The sequence below is a fragment of the Tachypleus tridentatus genome, chromosome 8 (assembly GCF_004210375.1).
Source record: "Tachypleus tridentatus isolate NWPU-2018 chromosome 8, ASM421037v1, whole genome shotgun sequence".
Lineage (NCBI taxonomy): Eukaryota > Metazoa > Arthropoda > Merostomata > Xiphosura > Limulidae > Tachypleus > Tachypleus tridentatus.
Window position 1 is genome coordinate 15914149 of NC_134832.1, and position 23797 is coordinate 15937945.

Consider the following 23797-nt stretch of genomic DNA (forward strand, 5'->3'; position numbering starts at 1 on the left):
TTATTGAAAAAATTGGTTCAAATTGTTATTTATTGTTTAATATATGGTTGGTGACTTTATTGTAGAAATATGTATTCATATCTGGAGAGAGTTTTAAATGTATTTTGAAATTGATCTTTGAAAGCTTCGGCTATTTCTTTATTTGTGTGTGCTATTGTATTATTATGTTCGAGTGCAGGATATTTCTTTGTGGCTGTATTAACATTGGCAGTCTTTTAAAGTGTGACCAGAATTGTTTCGGGTTAGTTTTATCATTTAGTTTTGAGCAGTAGTTGTCCCATTTATCTTGTTTTTGTTGGTTTATTTGTGTTCTGATGTGATTTCTAATATTGTTTATTTGCGTTTTTGTTTCTCTGTCTCGTGTTATCATGTACTATCTTCTTAATTGTCTTCGTTTTTTGATTAGAGTGATTATTTCTGTTTGTTGTTTTATGATGTAGCCTCATACAGGCATAGCTGTTTGTTTGTTATTAAAATATAAGTTTAAAATATAAAAGAAGTCTTTCAAAATATTAATATATATGAATTAGCATAATATTTAACTTCCAAATATATTTAGTTAAAACTTATCCAGCTGTTATATCAACAAATAAAGATTATATTTTTAATATAAATGTTCATAGCCTAGTTTGGTCGCTTAAAATAATTCTTATTTTAATAGCATGACAGGTGTTAAAGACTCATTAAAATGAGGACCAGATAATAATTTATTCATTACAAGTAGCATTCAGTTGGATTCTGATATTCAGAAAACATAAACATTATTAGATTGTTTTTTATTTTTGAATTTTGTGCAAAGGTACACAAAGGTTATTTGTGGTAACCGTCCCTAATTTAGCAGTGTGAGACTGGAGGGAAGGCAGTTAGACATCACCACCCACCGCCAACTCTTGGGCTACTATTTTACCAACGCATAGTGGGATTGACCATCACATTATAACGCCTCACGGCTGAAAGGGCAAGCATGTTTGGCGCGACGGGGATGTGAACCCGCAACCCTCACATTACGAATCGCACGCCTTAACACGCTTGACCATGCCGAGCCTAGCTTAGTTCTTAGTGTGTGGTCTTATAATGCTAGAAACTGGTTTTTAATATCTTTGGTAGACATAACACAGATAACTCATTGTGTAGTTTTGTGCTTAACTACAAAACAAATGAACAACAGAAAACAAAACATATCCAAACATCGCTTGTTTACTGATGTTATTTTAAAATTGTTGCAAAAATTATTTTATTGTAAGCTACACACAAGTTAGATTGCTTTTTACTGATAGTTATAAACACGCAATCTAACAATGGGAAATTATTTACAGGAATTAGACAGTTAGAGATTACGATATTAGCTATCAGTAATGCCACTTAGATTATTATACATCACGAAAATGACTAAAAAATAGAAGCAAAGAAAAGTTGTAACAATTTGTAAAGTATTTACTATCATGTACTTACTTCCAACAGAACGATTTTCCCGTGGAGCGATAAGTTTGGCCCATTAGTTAACCGGAAGCTCGGTGAATACTGGCCTTTTTATTTTATTAATCGTTTTGATCTAAAATCAGATGGTCGAAAATAAAGCCTTGTCATTGTTAGATGCAGATTGAACAGGAAAATGTTTATTCAAAACAGTACAATGTATACAATTACAAAAACAAAACAACGGCAAATATCTAGTGATGTACGTCGAACTGAAAGGTGAACGTTTTATTTTAAAACTCTTATCAGCTGGACGTGTCTCCTCTTTATGTTAAAATAAACCTTAAACTAGAAGGGAAAGTAAAACCCCAAAAACTATTAGTTAGAGGTGAAGTTCACATTTAAAGTTACTTTGACACAAAACGAATTCAAATCACTATTGTTAACAATACAAATAAAAAACGTTAAAAGCTTTAATTAAACTATACATGTAACAGTAAAGCGTAGCTATAGTGGGAAGGCCCGACATGGCCAGGTGGTTAAGGCGATCGACTCGTAATCCGAGGTTCGCGGGTTTGAATCCCTGTCCCATCAAACATGCTCGCTCTTTCAACCGTGAGGACGTTATAATGTATGGTCAATCCCGCTATTTGTTGGTAAAAGAGTAATCATGAGTTGGCGGTGAGTGGTGATGACTAGCTGCTAAATTTGGGACGGCTAGCTCAGATAGCTCCCGTGTAGCTTCGCGTGGGATTAAAAAACAAACAGGTACTCCTATGATGGGACAGCGGTAAGTATACAGATCAGTAACTCTAAAATCTGGGATCCAATTCTACTCGGCGGGCACAGTAGAGTGCTCGATGTGATTTTTCTGTAAACAAAACACTAATCTTAAATTTTTAAGATAAGATTTCAATGTAGAATTATAATTTATATAATCAGTATCAATTGATAAAAGTTAATCAAAGAAATGGACTTATAAAACAAAATCACCAAAAATAAGACTTTGAAGAAAAAGAAACAGAAAGCATCACCAAGTTTCACCACGTTAACCAAGCATTATCAGTAGGTAAGGTACTGTTAACATGCTAAATTCTTTATTATATCAACAAAAGTGTGAAAAATGTTTTACTTGCTTGCATACTGTTTTTGATTAATTCACACATTTATGGTAAGAATTGTGGTAATCACTGTCAGATGTTTAAATTTTGAACAATACGACAATCAATTACTTAACAAAACGTTCAGACTTTGAGAACAAAGTATGATTGTAACACTTTTCACCGACATGCGACTGAAATAATTCCCTGTGTTGTTGTAAAAACTGTAATTTTCTTGAATTAACTAACTGTTAGCTCATAACGATAATAACTCACCTAAAGGTTCTTGATGTAATTATAATTTCTTTGTTTGTTTGTAATTAAACACAAAGCCGTAGATTGGGCTATCTGTATTGTACCGATCACAGATATCAACCCACGTTTTTAGCATTATAAGATTTCAACTGCTGAACCACTGGGAGTATTGTTTGTTTGTTTTGGAATTTCGCGCAAAGATACACGAGGGCTATCTGCGCTAGGCGTCCCTAATTTAGCAGTGTAAAACTAGAGGGAAGGCAGCTAGTCATCACCACCCACCGCCAACTCTTGGGCTACTCTTTTATCAACGAATAGTGGAATTGACCATCACATTACAACGCATCCACGTCTGAAAGGACAAGCATATTTGGTGCGACCGGGATTCGAACCCGTGACACTCAGATTACAAGTAGAACGCCTAAACCCACATGGCCATGCCAGGCCTTGTTTGTTTGTAATTGAACACAAAGCCTCAGAATGGGCTATCTGTATTGCACCCACCACAGACATCAATCCACCTTTTTAGCGTTATAAGATTTCAGATTTACTGCTGCACCACTGGGAGTAGGTAATTGGAATGTGACTCAGTAATTAAATAAAAACAACATGAAAGTAGACAATTAGTGTATATCTTTTACCAGAAGATATTGTATTTAATATGTATATATTTTAGTTTTTGTTATTCTTTATAGCCCGGCATGGCCAAGAGCGTTAAGGCGTGCGACTCGTAATCTGAGGGTCGCGGGTTCGTATCCGCGTCAATCCCACTATTCGTTGGTAAAAAAAGTAGCCCAAGAGTTGGCGGTGGGTGGTGATGACTAGCTGCCTTCCCTCTAGTTTTACACTGCTAAATTAGGGACGCCTAGCGCAGATAGCCCTCGTGTATCTTTGCGCGAAATTCCAAAACAAACAAACAATACTCCCAGTGGTTCAGCAGTTGAAATCTTATAATGCTAAAAACGTGGGTTGATATCTGTGATCGGTACAATACAGATAGCCCAATCTACGGCTTTGTGTTTAATTACAAGGTCTTTAAAAGGTCTAAAGTTAGGTCGTAGCATAATATTATAAGTTTATTTATTTATAGTATTAACATACTAAGTATGGCAAAGTTCAACCTTACATTAAAATTAGATAAAAAATAACATAAAAATAACCATGAAAAACTAAGTTAAAACAAACAAACAACAACAAGAAGAAGCTGAACTTAAAACAACTCTGGCTTTTTCGAAAGTCAGTCCGATACATTTAACAATATGCTACAATAAGTATAATCAAGCCTTCTAAAGTAAAACAAAAGTTACAACTCTTTAAGTTCTGATAGTAAAATTTAAAGTAAGTGTTTAATTCGGTTGTGGTATTTTCAGAGTAAATCAATTTCTTCAATAAGTATTATGTAGATAGATCCACTTTATAAAAGAAAGATCAGTGGAATCAGTTATAAACCGAGTCTAAATTTAACTAACACAGTTCAAGTAAAGAAATAAGCAAATGGGCACAGTGTGTTGTACAGAACCCAAACGATGACTTTGACATAAATTAACTGTGCGTGTTTGCATTAGGACATTAGATGTCTTCTACTGGATTCATCAACTTATATTTTTCTGAAGATGTATTCTCCTAACCAATTCACTTTATATCCCCTATAATAGTATTTAAATCTAACGCATCTTAGTTGAAGAGAAACGTCAGATTTACCCATGGCGATTAGTGATACAATAATGAGAAGTCATAACATTTATATATCATATGCTCTACCCACGGGAATCTGCAAAAAAATTTTCACGGTGGACAAAGTAGTGTGAAATGAATAAAAAATTGTTTTGCATATGCTAAATGACCAGTGAAAAAATTATGTTTTATATTTTCTGCAGATGCCCACAACTTTATCAGTGAGGGACCATGCTGTCATTAGTTTTTTTGCACAATGTGTTTCATTACAGGAATATGTACCTGAAGAACGAAGATGTTTCGAAAGCAGCTAGAAAAAAGTCAATTAATAGTTAATAATTTTCTGGACCACGTGTTATGAAGAACTGTAAAAAATTAGAATAAACGAGTCTTTTCGAAAATCTCTACATCAAAATTAAAAGGTAGGAAATGTATGGTATATCTGCATAACACAATGTCATACCTGACTTCATAAATAAAAATAAACTAGCACCACACAAAACCAGGTTTGCACACAGCTTCACTTTGGAAACAACATTCCGAGCGCAAAGAGTATAGTAGTCAATAGCTATCATGTGATGTGCCTTCAAGAAAAACAACTGTTTCACAATGTCACGAGATATCTTTCAGTAATAAAACGTTTATAAATTTAAATTATTGAAATCACGTACCTTATGCAATGACGAAATGGATAGTTGAGTAGTTTACTTGAGTGCCTCTCTGCGTCTTACCTAAGAACTCTAAAAAACATAATAATTTAGAAAACAACAATACTAAAAAATACAGTAGAGCTAACTCATAGAACAGCTCTATACCATAACGATTGCCTTCCCTCTGATTTATTGTTTTAAAATTAGGGCAGATTAGCACTTTTTGTTACCTATATAATTATTTTAATTATTTTTTTTTTAATTTCGCGCATAGTTACTCGAGGGCTATCTGCTCTAGCCGCCTCTAATTTAGCAGTGTAAGACTAGAGGGAAGGTAACTAGTCATCATCACCCTCCACAAACTCTTGGGCTACCCTTTTACCTCTTTTACCAACGAATAGTGGGATTGACTGTAACATAATAACGCTCCAACGGCTGAAATGGCGAGCATGTTTGGTGTGACGGAGATTACGAGTTGAGTGCCTTAACCACCTGGCCATGCCGGGCCATATTTTTAATGAGTAACTTTGTCGCTACATTTTTGAGTATTTATGAGCCATATGTTTAAAAATGTTTAAATAATTATTTATAAACGTACTGCTCAAATACATTTTAGCTGATTCAATTAGCCAATAAATTTACTTCGAAAAGTATTATATAGGTTGTGAGATGTTTATAAAAAAAATATATACATACATTTTATATATACTGTATAGAATATATTAAACTAATTATTTTGAAATGGGCGACATCTAGGTCAGAAACTTTTAACCGTAAAATATACGCATGCGTATTAAATTGACAAGAAGAGCGGAAAAACTCTACTTGACGTTGTGATAACTGAGGAACGTTGTTCGTAAATTACGTGAAAGTTAAATCTTAAATATTTTTGATTTGTGTATTAGTTGAGATGGCAGATGACCAGCAGAATGATAATCCAGGAGATGGCGATTTGCAAGAAATACCTGAAATTGAACTAATAATTAAGGTGAGTGTTGAAGTTGTTCGACTTTTGAAACGAGTACCGCCCTGGTTTTACTACTTTTGTATTTTGAACACAAGTTAGCCTACATTACAACCGGAACATTAGAAGCGTACTGAATAAGTTGTTTGCAGGCCTAATATTTACTTCAGTAATGCTATATAACCATTGAAGTTTTGCGTTTTGGACAAATTTGTAATGTGAGATTGCATTCCAATATCTTTGATACGGAGAATTAAAATTCAGTTTGAAGGGAAATTGTGCAACTACGATCATGTGACTGAAGATTGAAATTTTAATTTATGTTAATCCAAATAATTGAAATATATAACCGTATGTAAGTATAGCTGAGAAATTGGATTATTCTGTTTTAAATTTTAAATAATCCAATATCTTTCACGTGTTAATACTATCGTTAAACACTAAAAATTTCCATTTTAGTTTTAATTCAACAAGTTCATATTATCGAAGTTCAAGGCAATCCATAAAGTGTGTATTTTTAGAGATGAGTGAAATATATTGCCAGTTGTAGCAGCAGTACATTTGTTACTGGAAATATGATCTAGTCTGTGTTTGAAGTACAAAATGGGTCTTAATATTTTTTTTAACATAAAGTAACTAATTTTGGTTTACTTTTGTTGTTAAACACAAAACTACACAATGGACTATTTGTGTTATGCTCACAATGAGTATTAAAGTATGATTTTTATTATCAAAAGCATTTACTATCTGCTTGACATGGTAACTTAGGAATAAACTTATTATAAGTGTAAGTTATATAAGTTATTTCATATTTTTCTGCAGATTTGAACTGAATCATTGAGCATGCTCAATAGTAATTGTATAACTGTCAAAGAAGAATAACAAATGTTCAAAACAATACCATGTTTTATGATTTTCTCACAACTTAATGAGCCCGTTTTGAAAAGGTGTGTGTGTGTGAAAATATGTATATATATATATACCATAGAATATTATAACTGTATTCTTAATGAACATTTTTATAGTTACTTCACTAATAGTTAAGATAAATATCTAACATTTGAGTGATAAACCATCCAGTAACAAGTGATACTGATAATTGTTTACAGTGGTAGTACATTGAGATGATACTGTCTTACAAATTTTGGTTTTTAATTTGATAAATATGAACACAATTTGGTAAATATTAAATTGTAATTACATTCTGCTAATCAATGCTCTTTGAACTGGTTTTATCACCAGCTGAGCATTAGATTGAATAACTTTTAAGACTTAAAAAATTATTAAACAGTATTAAAGAAATTGTACTGTATTGCAAGTAATATTTTACTTTCTGTACAAGTTGGATGACTATCTAAAATAACAAATTTTTGTCATAGAGATGACAGTTTGGTTCTGCTACAGTTTCTGAAATTTCTAGAATTAATTTTGTTTTTTGTATTAACAGCTGCCATAGAGACCTACTCACCATCATTTAGTACTGAGCCTTGGATGATCAATGTCATGTTTGTGTGTGTGTGAAATCTATATGGATTATACTATGGTTGTACTATACTGGGTATTATATCCTACTTGTGTTTACTCTTCATTGCACAAATCTAATTTGAGATTTGCTCGGGAAATCATCTTGTTTTGTATACATTTGTTTCAATTTCAACACTACATCACAAATTATTGAAACCAATGATTTCTGGATATGATACTAACATGCCAATTTTTTGTTTCACTGTGAATGCAGTAATCATGTTATGAATCTCAGAATGAGTTGATGCATAAAATTGTTTGGGAAATATTTAAGTTTTCCTCATCTGACCTGGTACCACAGTTTAGCTTAATTGCTACATTTAAACCATGATATTCATAATTGCATCTAGAACATTTTTGTAGTATGGTTCATTGTTTTACTTTACATTTACAAGTTAAATTCTCCATGTTGCTTCTCATGCTTATTTTTTTACACTGCAACTGCAGTGTGGTTTACATAATGATGTTGGCCTTTTATAATAGAAATATTAAAATTAATCTTTCATGGGTTTTGTATAGTGATATGTCCACCAAAGATTTATAGAAAACATTAAATATTTTAAAGGTGTTATTATCTGATTGTTTCAGAACAATATTAAATTTTAAAAATTGTAATGCTCTTTACTATAACTGTTTTTGTTAACCGAAGATGACCTAAGAAGGTTTAAATGTTCTCTACTTTATTTTAAAGTTTTAATACCCATACCAGCTGTCTTGAGAATACTTCTTCATTTAATAATTTAAGAGGTATGTGTAAATGGGTAGTCAAATTACTGCATACATTTGTATTGAATATTTCACCTTTAATTACTTGTGATGGCAACTTAACCCTCGTCAGTCACTGTTAGAAAGTTAGTCTTACCTGGAACCTAACTTGTCTTTTTCAAATCTCAATATATTATCATCTGTTTGTATAGTCTTCTGAATTCAACAAAGAGATCCTGTATCTTTGCTGATTTTCTTAATAGTGTAAAAATATTCAACAATGTCACTTTCTACCTTTCTTTTCTTTAAAGAAAGTAAGACCTTAAATTACACCATATTTATAACCTTTCTGTTCTTGGAATTTTCTAGCTATCCTTCTACAAACCTCTTTTCACTCAATACCCTTTCTTAGATACAAGACAAACTGTTTTCTAAGTGAGGCATAATTACTATACTACCTTGTGTAGAGAGTAAATTACATCTTTTGGGTTATGATCAATATGGTTATAAATACATCATAAATTCTGTTAGTTTTACTACTAACAACAGAGTAACTTTTACATCACAGTGTGAAAATGTTTCACATATTAGTGTGGATTCCCCTGCATATTAAATATGTGATATAAATTATGATTATCTAATTGTGTTTTCTTGTACTTGGTACAAGTAAAAAATAATTAACTATTTGTAGGAATATCAGGAAGACCCAAAGACTAGAGGTTTCCCTATCTTTTTTACAGATCTGTCTAAAATCTAAATACTTCATCCATTACAGTTCATTAGGAATTAGAAAATATTTTAACACTTTCATTTATTCTTCATCCTTTGACCATAAGCTGACCTTTATACCACACTTAAAGCAGCTATGGGTCAAATGCACAAGAACACTGAACATCCTCCGTGTCCTCTCTACTACCAGTTGGGGAGCAGATCGATGTTATATGTTAAAGGTATATTGTGCTCTTATTCGATCAAGACTTGACTATGAATCAATGGTCTATGGCTCTGCCAGACCCTCAGCCTTAAAGATGCTAGATCCCATTCATCAACAAGGACTTCGACTCTGCACTGGGGCTTTCCACACCTATCCAGTTCAAAGTATATACATTGAATCTCATGAACCTTCTCTGCACCTTTGCAACTATCTTTACTATATTTTTCAAAACTTTGTTCCTTACCAAAGCATCCCACTTGGGGATGTGTTTTACTTCCTCAGTGGGCTGTACTTTTTCAAAACAGATGATCTGCCATTACTCTGTTTGGCCTTCGCATCTAGATGCAATTGGATGACTTGGGTCTATCCTTGGATAACATTGCAGATTCCACAGGTCAGCCCATCCCACCATGGCTTATTACAGCCCCCAAATGTGACCTTTCTTTCAGTCATCTGAAAAAGGCAGAAACTCCAGATTGGAAGTACCGTCATTTATTTAATGAACATCTTTCAAACAATCATTCCGTTTCCATTTATACAGATGGTTCCAAATCAGGTCATTCAGTGGGCTCTGCTATGGTTTGCTGCGGTTCGGTTGTTGCGAGCAGAATCCCCTCTACAGCTTCTGTGTTCACTGCTGAACTGTATGCCATATCTGTTGCCCTGGATCATATTGAAGCTGAGCAGTACTCCAACTGCACTATTTATACTGACTCGCTTAGTTCTATACTGGCCCTGGAATCGCTACACGTTGGTTCACACCCTGTTCTCGCTGATATTCAAAACTGACTGCCCCATTTCTCATTCACTGCTACTTCTATCCAGTTTTTCTGGATACCAGGCCATGTTGGTATTTGCGGGAATGAGCTTGCAGACACGGCGGCTAAATCTCTGCTCCAGCACTATCACCACTGTGCCTATTTCATACATGGACTATGGACTTGTGTTCAAGGCTCGGCTCTGTGCCAGCTGGTAGTCCACTTGAAGTGAGCAACGCGACAACAAGCTTTTTCAAATAAAACCCTATATTGGGCATTGGTCATCTAGCTTCCGTGAGGTTCGGAAGGAGGAAGTTCTTCTAACTAGACTACGCATTGGTCACAGTTTTTTAACTCATTGTTTTCTTTTATCTGGAACTGATGCACCAGTGTGTAGTTTGTGTAACATTCAAATCACTATCAGCCACATTTTACTTTTTTGCCATCGTTACGATTCTCAATGACAGCAATATTTTAAACATGTTTTTTTCTCAGGGTTTATATGTGACATTGGACAGTGTTATTGGTGATGGTGACACTGTCCACCTTGATAATGTTTTTAATTTTTTAATGGCCATTAATCTTTTTAATCTCATTTAAGTGTTGGAAATTTATTCATTACACCTTTTAATTGTGGTTCCCTTTTCACAGTTTCATTTTCTCTAGTTCAATTTGACATTGAAAAATGGCCAGAACATTAAATAACTCGACACCAGGACTGGAAAGGCCAACTTCAGATGACTAACGCTGCTGTTTGTACTATCCGTTTGAACTACCCGTTAGTCGTCCTGGCGAGTTGTTATTCCAATTTTGCTGCATGTCTTTTAAACTTTTATTACTTAACCTTTGGTACTGGCCATAATGACACATAACCCGGAACCAGGACCGGAAAGACCAACTTCAGGTGACTGACGGTGGTTCTGGTACTTGCCTGTTAGTCTTCCTGGTGGGTTATGATCATTACCATTCTGCTACAGAAGTTCTTTACAACTTTATAGATTGGATGTCAACATCGGTTTTATGCAATTTTCTGTTTTTAATTGCTGTTTTGTTTTTACCTTTGTTTACTTTTACCTTTTTACTGGACATTTGGCTACTCATTATTACGATTTTGCTATATGTCTTTTAAAACTTCTATTATTTTACATTTTGATAATGGCTGCTCTGACACATAACCCAGAACCAGGACTGGAAAGGCCAACTTCAGGTGACTGACAGTGGTTCTTGAACTTACCTGTTAGTCTTCCTGGCAGGTTATGATCATTACCATTTTGCTAGAGTAAGTACTTTACAACTTCTTTTACTCTGCTTTCTCTCTTAACATTGTAAACTAGGTGTCAACATTGGTTTTATGCTTTTTCTGTTTTTCAATGATGTTTTGTTTTACATTCCTTTCCTTTTCTGTATTTTACTACATTTAATTTATTTTTAGCTTTTTACTGGATGTTTAGAGCAGATAGCCTAGCTGGTTTGTGCCATAAAACACTAAATCAATCAATATTCTTCTTGCATAACAAGTTATATTGTACTATTTAACTATGAATAAATGTTGTTGTTTCAAGTGTGATCAGTAAATGTTGTGGACACTAACATCCACTTGAGTCTATGTGTTTAATCAATATTTGCAAATTGGAATATTTTATACCACTAGAAACACAAGGACAATCAGATAGTACAAGAATTTAAGATTTATAAGACATGCTGAGATCCAATTAAGACAGTTTTGTTTTCTTGCAGTGATTAGCTTATTGAAATGAGAAGGGAAGCTGGCATCTTATAAAAGTTTAAAAGTGGAATTAATAATTTATGAAATTTAAGAGGTGGATTTAAACTTTCTCTTCTCAGAGGTAGTTGTGTAGGAAAACCTCAAGATCAAGTTGTGTAGAAATATTTTTATAATTTGAACTTGGTTCTGCAATGAAATGTTTTGGTTGAGTAATTTTGGTTTTATGTAGAACCTTAAATAAATGTATTTTCTACACCAGTTTTTTAACTTTTCTATATCTTAATTTAACAAATTTGTGTACTGTTATTAACATGTTATTTTAATCTAGTTATCTTTAAATTGCTAGGTGATGAGGTCTATTTTTGTACACTTTGCAAAACAAAGTAAGTTGGGGCCTTTTTGACATCTACATAACAGCTAAAAAGCAACTTAATTTGTAATTTCAAAGTTAAGCTTGTTTATTCTCTCAAAATAAAGGTAAAACAGTTTTAAATTTCAAATTTGTCTAAAGGCACAAGTCAGATGCTGAGTTTGTAGAAAATGATATTTACTTGTGAAGAATGTACTGTACAGTTAAACATGAAAATACTCTAAGGTTAACTGTGAAAGAAAAGGGAGATGAAGTTTAACTGTGGATAAAAGCTTTACTGAATATCTGGATCATCAATAAGGGTCCTGGCACAACTGCACCCTTGTTAATCCAGTTTTGCTTAACCTGTATGTTTATAGTGGAGAATAATAAATTTGAAAGTGTTTTCTTTTTTTCCAAGGAATTATACCCAAGCACATGAAGTCTTAAATTTTGATGTGCATGAATATCACTGTTAGTTGTAAACATTTTAACTTAAAACTATATTTAGTTTTGATGATGTTTGTAGTTAATTTTGAAGGATGGAGGCTGTATAATAGATTCCCTGAGTCTTCTTGTCATCTTCCTTGTTTCAAATATTTGTGGATATTATGATAAAGTTCCTGTTAATTTTTGTATATTTTAATGAATATACTAATTGTCTAAGGTGTATTATAATTACATAGAGTTAAAAGAACTGTTACTTTTCATGTCTTGTTTGTAATTATGTAGACATCATTACTGTGAACAAATCTAGAAATATTAAAGCAGATACAAGTTTAATTAAAAATAACTGTTTGAATTTGTGAATAGGATATAAATTTTGCTTACATAATGCAGGAATAAAAAATTAATATAATTCATAATCACATGGTTACACCAAAGTGAACAAACCAGAATTACAGTAACATAGCAGGTAAGTGAAAATTGAAACTTAGCATTAAAAAAAAAAAGTACTTGTTTGAAACAAGCAGTTATTTGAAGAAAAAACTAACTTACAAAAATTTAAACCCTGAATAAATCCACTAATAGTAGTTGAAATTGTTTGTAATATACTTGTTTGTGTAGCACCTGGAAAGTTTGTCATTAAAAGTGTTAAGTTACATATAATTGGACAAGAAAAAATGTGATTATTTTGTAGGTTTGGTTTGATTTACAAACTGTTGTGATAATTGATAATCTGTTGTAAGAATGTTGAGATGAATATGATTGAATAGTTCTACTTTGGGCACTGTACTTTTTATAATTTTAATTTCTTTATTCTTTCAACGAATTACAAAATGTATGTAGAAGAAACAATTTAAACAGTGATATACTCTACGTTTCTGCTCTAATAATTTTTTTTTTCCTTTTCTCAGTATTTAGATGAGATAAAAACTGTATGGACATTGAGTATATAATGTTGTGTTGGGTAGAGATTAATAGAAGAAAAATAATTTGTGATCAGTGTAATAGTGTAGAAATATTTTTGGTCTAAGCTTTTACAGTAATGATACTAAAATGTAGTTTGTCGTTCCAGTGTGCAGTATTGTTCATGATACCTAGAAAGTTTCAAGGTCTGATCACCCATGTATGTTAAGATATGGGCAAAAATCTTCCACTTATTATATTAGTGTAGACATTAAACTTGTTTCTTGTAATAAGTCGGATATATAGGCTGATTATAAAATAACTGATCTACGTTTTGTAATGTAACTGAGCCATTTTCTTAGCAATTACAGAACAGTTTCTTTGTAGGAAGTGATTATAAACTAAGTAATTAAAAAATGTTTTCAAAGCATTTCATATTTTTATTTTTGTCCAGGGTTTTATGATTACATATGTAATTTTAATCATTATGTCAGACAAACCTATAGGTTCAAGAAGTCATTGATAGTAAAATCCCTATGACCTGAGTGTTTTCAAAAGTTTTTATGTAATTTCAATAATTTTAATTTTTGGTTTCTATATTCTATATAGATATAGCATATGTGTATGAAAGTTTGTAATATTTTACTAGTGTTTAGGAAAAACACCAAAAAGCTAGGGGGATAGGAATGAACTATTAATTGGTGAATCCTTTTTTGATTTTTCTAATTGTTGTATTGATTAATTGTAATAGTAATTTTCATATTTCATTAATCTTTGCTCATATAAAATTATTTTTCCAATTCATGTCCACAATAAAAGTATTTTCCAGTAAGATGTTAGTTTGAAATTGTAGAACAAGTATTTAAATTACAGAATGAATATTCTGATCAAATTTCACTTTAGTACTTGTATCTAATTACCATCTTTCTATTTGAGCTACCAGTATCAACTGCACATAAGTAAATCTTGTTTAAATAACCACATTGCTTAAGGTGGTAAGTATCTTTTACTTTAAAAATTAAAATGTTTTTATGCAGGTGTAAGATTTTTTCTTTACTTTGTGTTGACAATCTTTTACATTTCTTCAATTGTATTTTCTTATTTTACTAAGAATATTACATATTAGAGTTGAGTACTTTATATTAAAATTATTTTAAATAGAAATAAGTCGCATAACAAATACAGTATAAGATTGCAGTGAAACGGTGTGCATCAGAACTCTATATTGGCCTTGTTTGGAATTTTCTAGGTAATAATGCTACCAAAAATTGATTGTGGAAAAGGTATGTAACACAGCCTATGTTTTCAAATATTTCTTCACTTGCATCATAAAGATATGTTCAGATCAATGATTTAAAATTTCTGAAATGGATATCCCTTGCACTTGGTGGCATTGAAGAACAAAGGATTATGTATCATCTAGGGAATGAAAACCTACAAGAAGTTGTACTCTAGCTTTGGCTGGCAAAAGTACTGTTTTCTAAAAGAAGATAAATAAAAATTTAAGTTGGTAGCAAAAGCTATAATTGTATCTTAGGAAACACGTAACATAATGAAGAAGAATGTCATTTTAGAATCATGGTTAACAGAGTAGAGGTCACCAAGATAAGTCTGCCAGTTGTACCTCAAGTAGCTGGTCAATGAAATGGGTATTCATGCAGTTTCATATCAAAACTTACTAGTTAAGTCATCAGATGCAACATGAATGAGTTTGTTTGATCACTCTGAAATAGGCACTGGAAAATACCTTTGTAAACTAGATGAATGATAGCTAGTAAGGAGGTATTTTTATGATTTGGACATTGTAATAACACAATGTTTTACAGTGAAAAGTGTTCTGCAGGACTTACCAAGATGCATGATCATCAGATAGAGCATGACCAGATGTGATACAGCTTCAAAATCAATTTAATATACTGAACCCTCTGTATTTCATAGATATTTTAACCACAGGTCGGTATTTTACAATCACTAAAATGAGCTGATACCAGCAATTCTATATTTCAGAGACTTGTTATCATAACCAGGAATTTATAAATGCAAAACCTTGCTGCTCTTGTAGCTGTGAAAATTCACCACCAGTCTGAGTATTTGGTAATTTCAATTCTAAACTTGAGGTTACACAATTTAGTAAAAATAATACTTAATCTTAACCTCTCTTCACCAATTTTTAGTTGCAGCATAATCATAGCGGCATGCATTTTCTTCACCAATTTCCACCCGGCCCGTGGTGATTCTAAAAATGAATTTAAGTTTGTAACTTAATGTGGCCTGCCCTCCACACGCTCACAGACGTGACTTCTGGCCCCTGTGTGGAAAGAGGTTGCCAACCCCAGGTCTAACAATGGCTCTAAATTTTTTTCCTTGAAGTTTGAACATTTATGCAAGTAAGCTCTTAATATGCCCTGTGGAGAAATAGAGATTTAATATTTTGCATTATAAAATAACACTTCTGTGGTTTGTAGGGTATGGATAAGTAAAAAAAGTTTGTAAGGTTCGTGCTCTCATATCCGTGAATCCACATGCGCAGGAGCCGACTTCTGACTCAGCTGTCGTAGTTGACCGATTCAAATGCTGATGCAGTGTTTCTCTCACGGACGTACGGTTCCTAGAATTGATTAATTTCTGACATACCCACATTTACATAATATACCTACTAGTTCTAAACAACTTGAACGGTTAGAGAATTTATGTAAACGTACACGTTGTCATATTATCTAGGATTTGAGATTCGATTCAACAGTAAACAGTATGAGTAATACCATACCTATAATATATCTTGTATTTTAGGTTGGTTTTATACCCATTTCATCAAAAAATAACCTAAGTATGCGGTAGTGAAAATTACGATATACCATCTGTACCAGAAAACGACAAACTGCACATTTTTCTTATCATTAAACATAATTTAAGTTGTACATCATTTGGTTCAACTTTCCATTCAAAAATTGTTTGGCGACTACTTATTTTGAATTAGTTTTATTTTAATATGAAAAATAAATACGAAGCAGCTGAAACTTCAATTAATATTCGGAAGTTTCTCAACCACGTTACGAGTTGTAATTGAATATGTAAGTAACGCTAAACTTAAGGAAAGTTTGACAAAACACTATCAATGTAATGATTAGACACGTGCTGTGAAATACTTGAAGTATGCTATAACTGCAGTTTAAATGTTATCGAAACGACACCAACGAAAAGGGTAAGACGAGTAGTCCAAAAAGTAGGCGGCGGGTGTTGATCAGCTGCCTTCTCTCTCATCTATCACTTCAAGATTGGAGATAGCTATACATAGTCCCATAGATTTCCCAAAATCTCTATTAAAAAAAACGTAAGTTTCACAGTTAGGCTTATGAAGCTAATAAAAGATTTCATTGATCGAACAGGATTTGTTTCAAATTTCGGTATGAGATTTAGTTCCAGTAGTACAACAGAATGGTTGTACACAAAGAAAAAGCAAGTTATATTCCTTTTCATGGTAATATAATAAGTTCTTTTATGGTAACCTCAACACGTGCGGTATTTCGATCGTTTTTTTCACCATTTGTGTAGAAATAAATTGTAGAAAACATTGTTAAAAGCGTTATCGTGTATTTGGAGTAATAAAATTATTTGTTGGTCAGTATATCGTGAAAAATGAATTATCAAAACTTTAAAACCAGACTCCCACAGTTTTGTTGAAGCTTCAATATTTTTTTCAATCTTAAATGATAGAAATAATTTCTTTTCTATATCTGTATATAATATATATTTAGATATATTAAGCAAAGACGTTATTTTTGGAATGTACTATATATATATTGTACATCGAAACCAGGCTAGAGTTTGTAGAAAGTAAGACATTACATATAAAGCCTTTATTTGGGTGAGGTAAGTGTTCAGAATATTAATTTGACAGAGATTTTTTTCCTTCCATTCAACTAGCGTGCATTTATTTGTCCTTGTGTTTGTTTTAACCATTTACTTCGCTGAGACCAGATCACACAAGCAGAATTATTACACTTCTGAAAATCAATTGTGTACAAATTAATAAAAATACAGTTCAGTTTAACCAAGCGTTTCCCAAAATTTTGGGCCGGCATGTGTAGGTGTGGTGGCGTTATAATGTGACAGTCAACCTAACCATTCGTTGGTTAAAGTAGCCCAAGAATTGGTGTTGAGTAGTGATCCATTGCTAACATAGAGACGACTAACACAACCCTCGTGTAGCTTTGCACGAAATTCAAACCCAAACTTGTTATCCACGACGCCCTTAAATAAATGTTTTTGAGCTTCCCTTTTTAAAAATAAGTAAAAGAGCGAGTTAAGTGACTAGATTCAATCCATGGATATACGGTAAAATGCTTCATGTTAAGTGACTAGATTCAATCCATGGATATACGGTAAAATGTTTCATGTTAAGTGACTAGATTCAATCCATGGATATACGGTAAAACGTTTCATGTTGTTAAGTGACTAGATTCAATCCATGGATGTACGGTAAAATGCCTCATGTTGTTAAGTGACTAGATTCAATCCATGGATGTACGGTAAAATGCCTCATGTTGTTAAGTGACTAGATTCAATCCATGGATGTACGGTAAAATGCCTCATGTTGTAGTAATTACTTATTTTCTTTAAAATATTCAAACGTAATTTTACATTATTGCACAACTGATTTTACCTTAATTGTTCACTGTTCCCTGGGAGAGAGGTTTTGCACACTAGTTTAAGCAGTTAGCTGTAAATGCTGTTGATAAAACTTACTCCTATTGCAATTGGCATAAAAGTAAATTTTTAACAAATTAATATGATGTTTAAACATTGTTACCGTGATTGAAAATATTTATCAATAGGCTTAAAATCATAAGTCTCAACATGTTGAACGTCAGTCTTAGACCTCAGGGTTTGAAAGAACATGTAAAATTTGGGAATTAAATCTGTTGTTGCTACTTTAGAATTGTTTGTATGCTTGTATATTATCGTTACATTTTCTAATTTAAATGTAATAAGTTCTGTTGCAACTACATAATGAATCATTAGCGGACATGACGTAAGGGTTATGTTTCGAACCACCAGGCACATGAGCAGCAATAGCGAGTGGAATCATTTAAAAAAAGGGAAAAAGACTGTCGTTTCACAGTTTTAAGGTTTAATTCCAATAGACATATAATGCAGAATATTTAGTTTTAATTTATCTAATAAAGCTACGGTTGTAAGTATTGCTGGATAGAAGAGGGTTACTTTTGTAAAATAATTCGCAGCAAACAGATTGAATAAACTAAAGCGAGAAAAAACAATTCAACACAACGTTGGACAAACTTGTAATACAGCCTTAATGGTGTTAATTTTCTTGTGTTCGTGTTTACACCCCTCGGTGTGGATTCCTGTACGTAGTGAGGGGACCTCCCAGGGAAGGTTCTGTTCTATCTGGTTACCTTCTCTGGGATCTAAACATCCACCCACGTGTTTGCCGTGCGTGGCGACCCGTGAAGGGGAGGAGAGGATCCTGGTGGTTGAGGGGTCCAACCCTAACACACAACTTTGGCCTCGAATTCCTGTAGACGGGCGGCCTTTGGGTGGCCCCCCCTTGGGTCAATTGGCTGGTCCACTTGGGCTAGAGTCAACCAAGTACCAGTGTTGGAAGTTCTTAACGGGTGTTGTGGACATTGTGCCTGATGCTGGTGTTTGGGTATAGTGCTCACGAAACCCTGGCGTTGCTGCATTGTCCTTGCGTGACTTTGTAGGGCTCCATGGTGGGTGGGGTCAGTGGGTACCGATATTTTTTCTTTTTCCTATGGATCCTCTAAAAAATTTAAATAAAATTGTAAAAAAACAGTCAATGGGTAAGCGACCACGTCTTGAATACTCAGAACAGCAATCTTCAACATCAGTAACACATGTACCTCACTTTCTTATATTACATTCTCTTTCAGAAAAACCTTTAGGGCAAATTTCCCCTTTTTTATTCAAAAGGGACTAGAGGGACTTGCTGGCTCTCCAAAGTCAGTAAAGAAACTTCGATCTGGTGACATATTGGTTGAAACATCCACATTCCAACACAGTGAACTCCTCTTGAATTCAAAGGCAATTCGGGATATACCTATTGAGGTTACACCCCATGCTACCTTGAATTCTTCACGAGGAGTTATTGTTGAAAGGGATTTGAAGAACGTTCTCGAGTCAGAGATTCTCGCTGGTCTCTCCACTCAAGGAGTTTCTGCAGTGAGGTGCATCTCCACTCGCAAAGATGGAGTTACATTGCCAACAAATACCCTCGTTTTAACATTTACTTCACCACGTGCACCTGCCACCATCAAGGCAGGTTATCTCATTTGCAGGGTTCGGCCATACATACCAAACCCTCTTCAATGTCAGAGATTCGGCCACTCAAAGACATCTTGTCGTGGTTCCCTGACATGTGCTCGTTGTGGAGGCAAGGACCACGATGACTGTGACATTAACCCACATTGCGTAAATTGCAATGGTTCTCACCCCTCTTACTTTCATTCCTGCCCAAAATGGTTGGAGGAAAAAGTGGTGCAGCGTTTGAAAACGACACATAACATTAGTTATCCTGAGGCTCGGAAATTGCTGTCTACAACTCCATCTCGGACATATGCTGCTGCACTTTATTCCACAACTACAGTGGGAGTGCAGACAGATCTCTCTGTGCCTCCAAGAGAATCGTTTTCAAAACAAATGAAAAGCCTTTTGACCTCTGTGGTTAAAAAGGTTGATGAATCGACTTCCACACCCATCTCTGTTCCTCCCATACCTTCCAACAAACCTCAAGATCCACATCCTTCAGTTTCAAATACAGACATTTCTTCTGATACATCTTTTTCTCCCACCACAAGAGACAAAACAATTATTCGTTCGCGTCCTCAGTCACTGGATTCCCCTTCCAATAACAAAAACCTGCCCACCCGACCCAGAGCAGGATCCATGGAGGTTGACAAACCTCCTCCGACTAAAGACAGTAAAGAAAAAAGACGTGGTCGTAAGCCGAAGGGTTCTTAAGCCACTTCACCTACCCGTTCTTAAAAATGGCCACCTTGATACAATGGTACTGTCGAGGTTTACGTTCTAATCTGGATGATATCAAAACGCTGATTGCTTCCTACCATCCTGTTTGTCTTTCTTTACAAGAAACATTTCCCAAAACTGCTGATACTGTCTCCATTCGGCAGTTTTCTCTGTACAGAAATGACAGGCTGCTGTGTGATGGACAAGTACGTGGAGGGGTGGCACTATTGGTTGATCAACACGTGCCTACACTGTCTTTGTCACTCAACACACCCTTGGAGGCTGTAGCCATCCATGTTTCCTTGGGTCATACCATCACTGTTTGTTCTCTGTACCTGTCCCCTAGAGAGACATATGATCAGTCAGATCTTGATGCTCTCGTTGAACAGTTGCCATCTCCATTTCTAATCTTAGGGGATTTTAATGGACATCATCCCCTCTGGGGAAGTGCTATTATTGATGGGAGGGGCCGATCTGTAGAGCAGATGCTTTCTGACCACAATCTTTCTCTTTTCAATACTGGTTCTTTCACTTACTTCCATGCACCTAGTCAGTCCTTTACCGCTATTGATCTCTCAGTTTGCTCCCCTTCATTATTCTCCCATTTTTCATGGAGGGTTGACAGTAATCCACTAGGCAGTGATCATTTTCCGATCCTTTTGAGAGAGACTGGCCGTGGTCGATGCTACTCTACCTGCGTGCCCCAGTGGAAGCTGGATCAGGCAGACTGGTCCACTTTCACTGCTCTCGCAGAACTTGATTTTGCCATCGTAAATCAGCCATCAATAGACGACTGTGTAACAGCGGTAACTGACTGTATTACACATGCAGCTGCTCAGTGTATTCCTAAAACCTCGACACGTTTCGTTTTCCACGATATCCTCGTCCGTGGTGGAATCCTGCTTGCCACTTAGCAAGGAAGGCTCAAAATCGGGCCTGGGATACTTTTCGTAGATATCCCACACTTTCAAATCGGGTTGCTTTCCAACGGGCCCGTGCACATGCTAGGTGGGTAAGACGTCAAAGCCAGAAGGAATCTTGGATTAAGTTCACAACCAGCATATCTTCTACCACCAGTTCCAAGATCATATGGTACAGGATTCGAAAGGTTAATGGGCACTGCAATTCTGTCCCCCTCTCGATCTTACTCTCTGATGGTCAGGAGGTGACTGATGTTCGGAACATCGCTAACACTCTAGGTGAAAGCTTTTGCCGGGTATCTAGCACTTCTGCTTGTTCCTCCACCTTCCTGGCCATCAAGACTCGGGCAGAGCGATCACCTCTTTCCTTTCGAACTGACTGTTTCTTTGACTATAATTGTCCCTTTACCCTGGTGGAACTAAAAATGGCCCTTCCTCGGTCTGCCAGTACGTCTGTTGGACCTGATGATATTCATTATGACATACTGCACCATCTATCTCCTGCTTCTCTTGATGTCCTTCTGATTGTTTTCAACCGGATCTGGCAGGAGAATATTTTTCCTGATGCCTGGCGCCAGGCTATTATTTTATCTTTCTCTAAGCCAGGGAAAGATCCCAAGATTCCTTCAAACTACCGTCCAATTGCTTTGACGAGCTGTCTCTGTGAGACATTAGAAAGGATGGTTAATGCTCATCTTGTTTGGTTCCTTGAATCAAACAACCTCCTCTCGCCCACCCAGTGTGGGTTCCGTCGACAGCACTCCACCACAACCACCTAATTTGTCTTGAAACATCAATCAGAGAAGCCTTTCTCAACCGCCAACATCTTGTATCAATATTCTTTGACATTGAGAAGGCTTATGACACAACATGGAGGTATGGCGTTTTGTGAGACCTCCATACATATGGGTTACGTGACCATCTACCCATGTTTATTAAAAAATTTTTAATGGACAGGAGATTCCAAGTTCGTGTGGGTTCGACACTTTCCCGTTCTTTTGTACAGGAACTTGGAGTCCCTCAAGGCTGTGTATTGAGTGTTACACTCTTCAGTATAAAGATAAATGCCATCACTGAACAACTCCCTCTCACTGTTGCGAATGGGCTGTATGTCGACGACTTTCACATCTCATGTCAGTCGTCAAACATGAGATATATTGAGTGGCAACTACAAACCGCCCTCAATTGTGTACGGAAGTGGATTCTGGCGAACGGCTTTAATTTCTCTCTCTAAAACCGTTTACATGCACTTTTGCCATCGATGGGGTATTCACCCTGATCCTGAACTTCATATCGGTGAAATTTTGCTGCCAGTGGTCCCGGAGACCAAGTTCTTGGGGCTTATCTTTGATCGTAAACTGACCTTTATACCACACTTAAAGCAGCTTCGGGTCAAATGCACAAGAGCACTGAACATCCTCCGTGTTCTCTCTTCTACCAGTTGGGGAGCAGATCGATGTTATATGTTAAAGGTATATCGTGCTCTTATTAGATCGAAACTCGATTATGGATCAATGGTCTATGGCTCTGCCAGACCCTCGGCCTTAAAGATGCTGGACATTCAACACCAAGGACTTCGACTCTGCACTGGGGCTTTCCGTACCTCTCCAGTTCAAAGTATATACATTGAATCTCATTAACCTTCTCTACAAGTTCGCCGTTTGCAACTATCTTTACAATATACTTCGAAACTTCATTCCTTACCAAAGCATCCCCCCCTGGAAATGTGTTTTCCTTCCTCGGTGGGCAGTACTTTTTCAGAACAGACGATCTGTCATTGCTCCGTTTGGCCTTCGCATCCAGGCACAATTAGATGAATTGGGTCTGACCTTGGATAACATTGCAGATTCCACAGGTTGTCCCATCTCACCATGGCTTATTACAGCCCCCAAATGTGACCTTTCTTTCAGTCACCTAAAAAAGGCCGATACTCCAGATTGGAAGTACCGTCTTTTATTCAATGAATATCTTTCAAACAATCATTCAGTTCCCATTTATACAGATGGTTCCAAATCAGGTAATTCAGTGGGCTCTGCTACGGTTTGCTATGGGTCAGTAGTTGCGCGCAGAATCCTTTCTACAGCTTCTGTGTTCACTGCTGAACTGTATGCCATGTCTCTTGCCGTGGATCATATTGCAGCTGAGCAGTACTCCAACTGCACTATTTATACTGATTCCATTAGTTCTATACTTGTCTTGGAATCGCTACACGTTAGCTCACATCCTATTCTCGCTGATATTCGAAACCGACTGGCCCATTTCTCATTAGCAGTTACTTCAATCCAGTTTTTCTGAATACCAGGCCATGTTGGTATTCGCGGGAACGAGCTTGCAGACATGGCAGCTAAATACGTCTGCTTCAGCACCATCACTCCTATGCCTATTCCGTACATGGACTATGGTCTTGTATTCAAGGCTCGGCTCCGTGCCAGCTGGCAGTCCACTTGGAGTGAGCAACGTGACA

The 23797-nt window shown here is 35.4% G+C and overlaps 1 protein-coding gene across 2 annotated transcripts in view; it reads left to right on the forward strand.

Moving 5' to 3' along the window:
* The first annotated feature begins 5859 nt into the window (after positions 1–5859).
* The window catches only part of LOC143258584 (chloride intracellular channel Clic-like), a 45602-nt gene continuing 27664 nt past the window's right edge, over positions 5860–23797 (forward strand). Inside the window, exon 1 of one of the 2 annotated variants that reach the window (XM_076517767.1) lies at positions 5860–6083. In XM_076517767.1, coding sequence (XP_076373882.1) covers positions 6006–6083 — 78 coding nt within the window. In that variant the 5' untranslated portion in view covers positions 5860–6005. Of the gene's footprint in view, positions 6084–12502; positions 12530–23797 lie in introns of those variants that run through there. The other variant, XM_076517768.1, reaches the window with a different exon arrangement.